The sequence below is a fragment of the Notothenia coriiceps genome, unplaced genomic scaffold (genome assembly GCF_000735185.1).
Source record: "Notothenia coriiceps isolate Sejong01 unplaced genomic scaffold, NC01 NC01_scaffold00000339, whole genome shotgun sequence".
Classification (NCBI taxonomy): Eukaryota; Metazoa; Chordata; class Actinopteri; order Perciformes; family Nototheniidae; genus Notothenia; species Notothenia coriiceps.
The window spans coordinates 9,843,393-9,853,262 of record NW_011333040.1 but is presented as its reverse complement, the minus strand read 5'-3'; the positions used below and the strand labels follow the sequence as shown (position 1 = coordinate 9,853,262).

Sequence of the window (9,870 nt, the reverse complement as noted above, 5' to 3'; positions counted from 1 at the left end):
CTTTGGCTCGCCACCTTGAGAAGCTGCTGGCTGTTGTGAAGTTCTGTACTAGGCCATATTTCCATTACTTTCCAACCCAAATGTTTTAACACTAAAATGGAACTGGACCATTAATTGAGTTTGATCCGCCCGCAAACTACCTTATTTTTTAGGGATTCGAGAGCTGTGTTGGTTCCGGTCCGTGAACGGATCAAACAACAAATCAGAGACTCAAGAAAGTGTGTACCAAAAGGGGTTGTGAGTAGGAGTAAATACCATAAGGCTGCTGCCTCATGTTTGACTGATAGAAACATTGACTCTCCAATGTAAGAAAATATACATGAGACATACAGTGGGCAAAAAGTATTTAGTCAGCCACCCAATTGTGCAAGGTTCTCCCACTTAAAAAGATGAGAGGAGCCTGTTTAATTTTCATCCTAGTATACCTCAACTATGAGAGACAAAAATAAGAAAAGAAAAAGATCCACCAAATCACACTTGGTCGATGTTTAAAGATTTTATTTGCAAATATGGTGAAAAATAAGTATTTGGCAATAACAAAAAGTTCATCTCAATACTTTGTTATAGTACCCCCTTTGTTGGCAATTGACAGAAGTCACACGTTTTCTGTAAGTCTTCACAAGGTTTTCACACACTGTTGCTGGCTAGTTTTTGGCCCATCCTCCATCAGATCTCCCTAGAGCAGTGATGTGTTTGGGGCTGTCGCTGGGGCAACACAGACTTTCAACTCCCTCCAAAGATTTTCTATGGGGTGAGATCTGGAGACTGGCTAGGCCACTCCAGGACCTTGAACATGCTTCTTACGGAAGCCACTCCTTTTCGTTGCCCGGGCGGTGGTTTGGGATCATTGTCATGCTGAAAGACCCAGCCACGTTTCATCTTCAATGCCCTTGCGAGGAAGGAGGTTTCACTCAAAATCTCCGATACATGGCCCCATTCATTCTTTCCTTTACACGGATCAGTCGTTCCTGGTCCCTTTGCAGAAAAAAGCCGCAAAGCATGATGTTTCACCCCCCATGTTCTTCACAGGGTAGGTATCGGTGTTCTTTGGATGCACACTCAGCATTCTTTCTCCTTCCAAACACATCTAGTCGAGTTTTACCAAAAAGTTCTATTTTTGGTTTCATCTGACCACTATTGACATTCCCCAATCCTTTCTGGACAATCGGAAATGCTCTCTTACGCAAACTTCAGACGGGCCTGGACATGTACTGCTTAAGAGGGTGGACCTTCTGGCACTGCAGGATTTGAGTCCCTGGCGGCGTAGTGTGTTACTGATGGTATTTTACTTTGGTCCCAGCTTTCGCAGGTCATTACTAGGTAGGTCCCCCCGTGGGTTCTTTGGGATTTTTGCTCACCGCTCTTGGTGAATCATTTTCGCCCCACGGGGTGAGATCTTGCGTGGAGCCCCAGATCAAGTGAAGGAATATCAGTGTCTTGCTATTCTTCCATTTTCTAATAATGCTCCAACAGTTGATTTCTTCACACAAGCTGCTTTACCTATTGCCCAGATTCAGTCTTCCCAGCCTGGTGCAGGGTCTACAAATTTGTTTCTGGTGTCCTTTGACAGACCTCTTTGCGTCTTGGCCCTAGTGGAGTTTGGAGTGGACTGTTTGAGGTTGTGGACAGGTTCTTTATCTGATAACGAAGTTCAAACAGGTGCCATTAATACAGTTAACAAGTGGAGGACAGAGGAGGCTCTTAAAGAAGAAGTTACGTTCTGTGAGAACGCCAGGGAAATCTTGTTGTTTGTAGGTGACCCAAATGACTTATTTTCCACCACTAATTGGCAAATAAATTCTTAAAAAATCAGACAAGTGATTTTCTGGATTTTTTTTTTCTTCTCATTTGTCTCTCATATTGATGGTACAGGATACCTAGGATGAAAATTACAGGCCTCTCTCTCATCTTTTGAGTGGGAGAACTTGCATAATTGGTGGCTGAATAAATTACTTTTTGCCCCACTGTAACTACTAGTAAACCACACTGTCAAAATCTAAACATACTTGTGCTGGTTAGAATATGTATAGGTCCAATTTCCAAGCAGCTAACCCGTGCCAGGCATATAATATATATATATTTCCTATATAATATATATTATTATAGAGCAGCGTTCATAGAGATGCACATTAACGTTCTGTGTGCACGTCTCCTCCTCAGCCAACAACCTGCACTGACTCTAAGATCAACACGGTGCTGTCCATGTGCCAGGACACCAATCTCCTGAACCCGGTCCACGGCATCGTCCAGAGCGTGGCTACCCACGAGGAGTCCCCCCCCAGTACCAGCCCTCCTACCTGCAGAGTATAAATGCCTGACATTTTCACATTCTGCACAGGCCATTCATTTACTTCGTTATTGTGCCTTTATTCGAAAGAGGGACAGTGTATTGAAATGAGTCGTTTTTCCCCAAACAGGAAGTGACCTAAGACTTGTGACAGTTAATGTAGGTGGCATTCAGTGGTGTCTTTTTAAGTAAGTGGTGCTCACCCTGCCTCCGCCTCCTCCCCCTTCTCCCCGCCCCCCTTTCAATTTCACAGGCTTCGGCTTTAATGGACTCTGGAGGTTTGCCGGACCCTTCTCTAAGGTGTGAACGATTATTTTGCTTCTGTTATTTATTTATTATTTTCCCTGAGGCGCCCTTGGCTGCCACGCAGGAGAAATTCAGCTTACTAAGCAATTACTGTGGCTAGGGATGTCCCGATCACCTTTTTTTGCTCCCGATCCGATTCAGATCATTTGATTTTGACAATTTGCCGATACCGATTTTTCCCGATCCGATCTTTAGGTAATGCATTAAGAGAAAAAAAAGGCATTCAAGTTGTCCCTTAAGGTTATTTTTTTATTTAAATTGGATATTCTATCCAACATGGATATAGCTTATTTCTTTCACAGCAGCATTGGATCAGTTCAGTAGTGCAGCATTGGATCAAAATAAAGCTTTCAGTACTCGTTAGCTTGCTGCTACAATTAGACACTGCGCCCTGCCCACTCTGTTGCCAGATTTGAGAGAACTAAGCAACCAGGTCTATGAAAACAAGCCCCAAAGAAGCAACACATACATGATGTTGTGTAATTTGAAACCAAAACTAAGGCCTCAGGATGACTTTAAGACTTGAACATGGTCATTTTTGTTTTGTAACATTGAATACAAAATTTAAAAAAAAGTATTTAATAACAAATTTTTAAAAAAAATCCCGATCCCCAATTTTTTCCCTCCCGATTCCGATCTTTTGAAAATCACGTGATCGGCTCCGATCCCCGATCACGTGATCGGATCGGGACATCTCTAACTGTGGCGCAACCACCCTGCCAATTGTTAGGGTGATATACACCGCACAGACAGACACACACACACACACACACACACACACACACACACACACACACACACACACACACACACACACACACACACACACTGCTGAGTTTTCTGTTAATACTGAAACCAGTAGTACCTCAGAAATGTGAAATACATATACAATGTAAATTAACAGGATTAAAATACAGTGTACATATATTAGGGCTCCAAAATTCATGTAAATATTTCCAAATTAACTATTACAATATCCAAATCGCACTAAGTGCAATATTTGCTTAAGGTAAAATGTGTTTAAATATCTGAATGAAGTGTTGTAGAGCTGCCGAGAAATCCCTATATTCTACAGTCTTCATCAAAAATCTTTGTTTTGTACAGATCCTCCTAAGAAAATCACAATACGATCATTTTATTATGTGATTCAATTATCATTTTAAATTATGTTTCAAAAATTGTATATTTCTCTAAGCATATTACAATTGCAATATCATTCATAATAATCAGACTAAGGTATTTTTTGAAATGGTGCACCTTTACTAGGTATATTTAAAACATGCCCCTCCTGCAGCAAACACAGATACCGGACTACGCCGAGCTGATCGTCAAGTTCCTGGAGGCGTTGATTGACAGCTACCTGCCGGCGGCGGACGAGGAGCGGGGGGAGGAGCAGCTGAGGACGCCTACCTCCCCCTACCCCCCCACCAGCCAGAGCCAGCTCAGCATCACTGCCAATCTCAACCTGTCCAACTCCATGACCTCCCTGGCCACCTCGCAGCACTCCCCAGGTAACACACATGCACACACACTCAGGCTCTCACGTTCTCCGTCCGTTAACCCTTTGACCTTTCCGATAGTCTTATCAAGGTCACATCTAAATCTTCAGGGCTAGAACTATATATTTGTTCTATATATATCTCTCTGAGTGAGAGTGAATGAGAGAGAGAGAGACACACAGACACACACAAGCCCACTGGAGCGCTCACAGCGTAAAGCCAAAACTCCCAGACATTTCAATGATTTGTACGGCAAAGTTAGGTTTGGAAACTATATCCTTTCCTTTTTGGCGGGCATGCTTAACACAGGAGCCTCACTGCGGGGAAGCTTTGGCGCTGTTCCGAGTTTGTTCTAATCTGTCAAAAACTGCTTTCAGATTTTTCCGACATTGTTAAAAAAAAATCCGTCGTAGACAGAAAATATTCGGTTAACGCGACCTCTGGTTAGTATGTTGAGATTATCCTCAAAAATATAAATGTATTAAGAAAAATCATAATAAATCACAGTTTGGGCTTCCTGTTGTCATGCATTATTACATAGTTCAGTTTCTATATTAATATACAGAAACGGCATTTACAAAAACACATGATCCACACTGTTTGGTTCGGTCCTTACCCCCACCCCCCTGTGCCCCTCCAGGTGTGGATAAGGAGAACGTCCAGCTGTCCCCCAGCTCCGCCCTCTCCAGCGGGGGGCGCACTCGCCACGGATCGGCCAGTCAGGTGCAGAAGCAGCGCAGCGCGGGCAGTTTCAAGAGGCCGAGCATCAAGAAGATCGTGTGATCGGAGAACCCTCCTCCTCCTCCTCCTGCCCGCTGGGGGCTCACGCTGCACTCCATCTCTTACTCTGTTTATTTCCTCCTCCTTCTTAACGGTTGTTTCCCCTGGCGTGAAAACTTTTCAGTCGGGCATCGAGGAGGAATATTAACACATTTAGTGCTGCTTGAGATGTATTTCATTTGTGACAGCGCACGGTGGAGGAGAATCTTTTAGTTGGAGTAGTTCCGGTTCTCTGCAGTGGATGTTGTCTTCACAGATATTCAGCAGCAGGGTAGAGTCGGGTCGAGTTCACTCTTGTGAAACTATTGGGGGAAAAATGCCCCTAAGCCTGATGGGAAAGCAGGTTCAGTTTGGACAGGGAGGAAACAGGAAGTGAAACTCTGTCTTTATGCTAAAGTTGGATCCGTTCTTTGGCCTTCCTTTTGACTAAACACTCCTGTGTCAGTGAGAGGGACCAAATGACAGCAACAGTGGAGGGGGGGGGGGGCCTGCTCGGACACCTGGGCCCACCTCTCCCAGTCCTGTACATATTTTACATAGACAGATTATGTATAACTAGTCCTTAGTGCTGATTTAGATGTTGATGTTTTTCTCCATGGTGTGCCTTTGTCAGGGTTTTTCAATGTGTACAATTTGTAAAGTAAAAGTGAAAGACAAAGAACAGGTACTAATTATGGAGGCGAGCCGTCCATATCACCACGCGAGCCGCATCACGACGGGCCTCCAAACGATCGTCTAATATACAATCATCCATATACCCTGTTGCCTGAAAGTATTTATCCTGTACAGCTAGATAGCGCTACACTTTCCAAAAATCTTCTTTTCAAACACTTATGAACGAGAAGATCGCAAAACACTAGGGGGAAATGTACGTGTGTAAATAGCTCCGAGCTTTTTTTGTTTGTTTTCGTGCGCGTCTCTTTTTATGTAGCTGTTTAATGTCAGTTATTTTAGTACGAACTGTGTTTTCAGCAGCATTGCGTTTTAATTTGTTTACACAGTGACAAGGAAAATTGTGTAATAGGCAATAATCCTCAACTCTGAATCTCCTTTGTCAACCACACACTTGGTTTCATTTGTACATCAGTGTCAGCGCGGTGCAATATGAACTCCTAATCTGCCCGGTAACACGGAAAGTGAGCTACTGTTGGCTACCTCCTATGACTATTTGAATAGAAAAGAGGCAGTGGACACAGTGACGTTTGCTCTCATTACACACACACACACACACACACACACACACACACACACTCCTGTGGGCTCTTCGAAGGAAGCATGTAGCCTACGAGGCTTTAACATAGTTTGTCAGGACTACGTATTATCAGAATTGTCAAACTTTTTTTTTTTTTAAATCACATTGTGTTCTATGATGTATTATTATTTAACAACTTAAGCCAATTCAACCCCTTCCTGTTCCTGTCAAAACAGCATGGAGAGTGTGAGGAAAAAGCTAATAAGTCACCCTTGTTTTTACAAACTGTTCTTTCCGGTAACACTAAAAATGAATAAACTCATGACTCTTAAATATATGTCAGGCTTACATAAACTGACCTGAAAATATACGATCAAATAATGTAAAAACATTTGGTGGTAAGTCATTTTTCACTTCCTGCTAGAGCTAAAAGCTGCACACTCTGAAAGAAGAGGAAGATTTCTATAATTGTTACATTGTACTGGAATAATGGGAAAGATGTAAACGATGACAGAAACGCTGACTCAGAGCTCCTCCACCCTGCTCCACCCTACAGGAGGCAGGGATCCGTTGATGAAGTCCTCAATTGAGGTTTTTCCTTTAAAGAGTTTCAGTAATAATAACGCAGGTTGCCAATGCCTCCGAATTTCTGTCCCACAGGCCTGTTCTGCACATTTCTGGGTGCATTTGAAGAATGCTGTCCCAAGAAAGATATCGTTTCCACACATAAACTGTCAAATCAGCACGGTGTAGTGTTTTAGATAATGTATAGATTTCCATGATGATTCTCAAAACTACTTTCAGAGAGTTTAAACTCGCTAGACGTAGCTAATCCACCTTGGAAAATTCCATCCTTTTAGTTTTTAAGCGCTAATGGTAACACAGTGCAAACTGACAAAACATAGGCTTGTGAACCCAGCGCCTACATCGGCCATCTTTAATGCTATGTCTGTCTTTCAGCTGATTAAAATGGTGGTCCACACTACATATGTTAATCCCTAAGGGTTCAACCTCGTTACCATGCCACAATAATGCCCTTAGCCAACAGCAGTCATGGTGTTTGGTAATGGGAACCAGTGGCACAACATGGAAAAAGTCACGTGGTTTTTAGGGTTAGGGTGAGCAATTTAGAAAGGGACTGTAGATCAGTGCTCCACCCACAGCCTCCACCCACAGCTCAGCAGGGCTCCTCTGTCCCGCCCTAACATCTATGCATGGCAACAGTTGAGTATTGTTGAAAAAGTCTGACTTTATTCAGTCGCACATTGTTTCTCACCATTCTCAGTGTTCATGGTACTTAATGGAAACACTCGTCGATCAGTTCACTACTGATTTGTTTTTCTTGTATTGTAGTCGTCGGGACGTTATTTTCTCCTGTCCATTCAGTAAACACATAATCATTAGATAAATTCCACGGAAAGCGACATTTTGATTAGAGACAGCCTTAGCACAGTCATTCAATCTCAAAGAATGACATAAAGGGAAGACTACAACTAACAACCCATAATTCATTAATCCAGGTTCCAGTTTATCAGATAAATTGGTCCAACGTCTTTAAACAACCAATCATCAACTAGCACCTGGTTTAAAGCATACTGACGCTTAAAAAGGCCCCAAAAAATGACACATCAACATTTTATGTGTATAAAAGGTTTTCCAAACTATGTTTTTAACTTTGATTGCGAAAGAGCTGGACTATGCTGACTGGCCAAAGTTTTATTTAATTCAACATTAGCCCTCCTCCTCATGTAAATAGGCCTAACCCTAGTCAGGAATCAAGCATGAAGTTTTATCACCTTTATGTCGTTAATGTTTTCTGACGCAAGATGTTTAGAGCAGAGTAATGAACTCACACAAAGAGACAGTAAAGGCCCAGTTTGGGTCAGGATTAGTATCTAAACTTCAGGATTAGAAACAAAATTTACAATTAGGAAAACAATTTGGGATTAGCAATTCACATTCATGGTTAGGATCTAAAAATTCAGGATTAGGATCTAGATTCAGGATTAGGATCTAAAGCCCAACTCGCAGGAATTGTGATGGTTCATTTTTGTTCAGATTTCAGTGTCAGATTCCATAGAACTGTCTCATCGTTAAACTCAATCCATCGTCTCTTCTCACCGTCTAACTGTTCTTAAAGCTACACTCACTGATTTCCCTCTGAAACAAACCTTGAATTACAGATCAGTGGCTGTACCTTTAACAAGACAACCAGGAAAAATCTGTTGTCTGGTTTATTTGAGCGCCGTGTTCGCAGATTCCATCGTTTCCGGGTTCTAGTTTGACTTGTGTGTGAATGGAAATATTAAGGATTATGTATCCATAACCTCTTAAACAAGTGGTTGACTTGCACTAATTTAAAAACAGTCATGGGTTTGTAAAGATGAAAAACCTCAAAATGTGGCATGTTTTATTTGATGTTATGCAAAATCTAATGTCTGTAGAGTAATAGTCTGAGTTTTGTTTTATTGCAGTATGTGTGATAATTGTAAATACAATTTGAGATGGTATATTTACTACACTGTACATACATGTGATATTGTATCATTTTGTTTTTGTAAAGCAGTTAGTTTCTGTATAATAATATACAAATTGAACTATTCCAGTGTTAGTAATAAAATGTTTTGCTCTCCAAAACGTTTGAACCGGAATGATAACAGACCCCAAACCGAGTTATCTTTATAAAGGTCACATTTCCAAAGGTGTCAATGAAGGTTTTAACACATGTGGTTTCATCAGTGATGTATTCACTGTCCGCTGTTGACCCTTCAGATTTTAGTAAGTAAATCTACATAGAGTGGTGCAGTGATGACATATTGTGTATGTAGCCAGTCCCCATTACTCCGGGGACTTCCGGCCGGGGACTTGGGGTGGCAGTATACGCCGTGAAGTTGTTTGCGGCCTGCCAGTAAACCCAAAGAAGAAGAAGTGACGTCAGCGGCTTCATCTAGAGATTCCGTTGTGAACGCGATCTGTACTTAGTTCATGAGAACTAAGTTCTCATGAACCTTTGTGGGAAAAGTACTGCGGTGTGAAAGCGCCTAAGGGCTCCCTCAACAAAAAAATTGGGGTTTTCCTTTGGATTTTGGAATATTGCAGAAAATAATATCTTTGGAAAACAAATTTAAATGTTTTGTTAAGCGGGATAATCTCCACATATTAACATCACTTTTATAATAGTTGAATTCAAGAAGTAAATAGCTGATGTAATGCTCAAGACAAACTACGGTCACATGACTGCACATCAACACCGCTAAGCTAAAGGCGGCTACATTTCAGCGTGATGACGTTTATTCTCAGTCTCATTTAGCCACCTTTTAGCAACCACGGTTTTTAAGACATGGAAAAGCTTCAGACATTCACAGGGTATTCACTGAAGTGTTTAATGTCAAAGCTAAACGTGAACAGCTTGTGTTAAGATGTTGAGACCGCAAGGTTATGGCTAGAAAGGATCCGTCTTGTGTAAAACTCTCGCGAGAGTTTGCAAATCACGTGGCTGAATGTATACTTTTGGCAGGCAGCCTTTCAGTTACGGTGGTTAATAAAGGTGACATTTCATGCTTTTCCGGTTATTACCCGTCCCCTTGTGTGTTATTAAGGTTTTTCTGCATGTAAACGGTGTGCAGAGTCAAAACCCTCAAAGTACACCCTGTAGCGAGTACAACTCTAAAGGCCCGTCCACACTACAGCTTCGACAGCTTCAAAAACGGTTTCCAACGCGTCTGCCCATTCACTTTGAATGGGGTGACGTCACGTCGCCTCGCTTTTCGCTGAACTGAATTGTGGGAAGCAGAGCGGAGATTTCC

At 42.0% G+C, this 9,870-nt stretch overlaps 1 protein-coding gene across 1 annotated transcript in view; it reads left to right on the top strand.

Moving 5' to 3' along the window:
- LOC104950738 (neurofibromin-like) overlaps positions 1-8,715 on the top strand; it is a 40,818-nt gene extending 32,103 nt beyond the window's left edge. The window contains exons 20-23 of the mRNA XM_010777301.1: positions 2,161-2,304; positions 2,541-2,587; positions 3,888-4,104; positions 4,733-8,715. Of these exons, the coding sequence (XP_010775603.1) occupies positions 2,161-2,227 (67 nt within the window). The 3' untranslated portion in view covers positions 2,228-2,304; positions 2,541-2,587; positions 3,888-4,104; positions 4,733-8,715. The remainder of the gene's footprint in view (positions 1-2,160; positions 2,305-2,540; positions 2,588-3,887; positions 4,105-4,732) is intronic.
- The last annotated feature ends 1,155 nt before the right edge of the window (positions 8,716-9,870 follow it).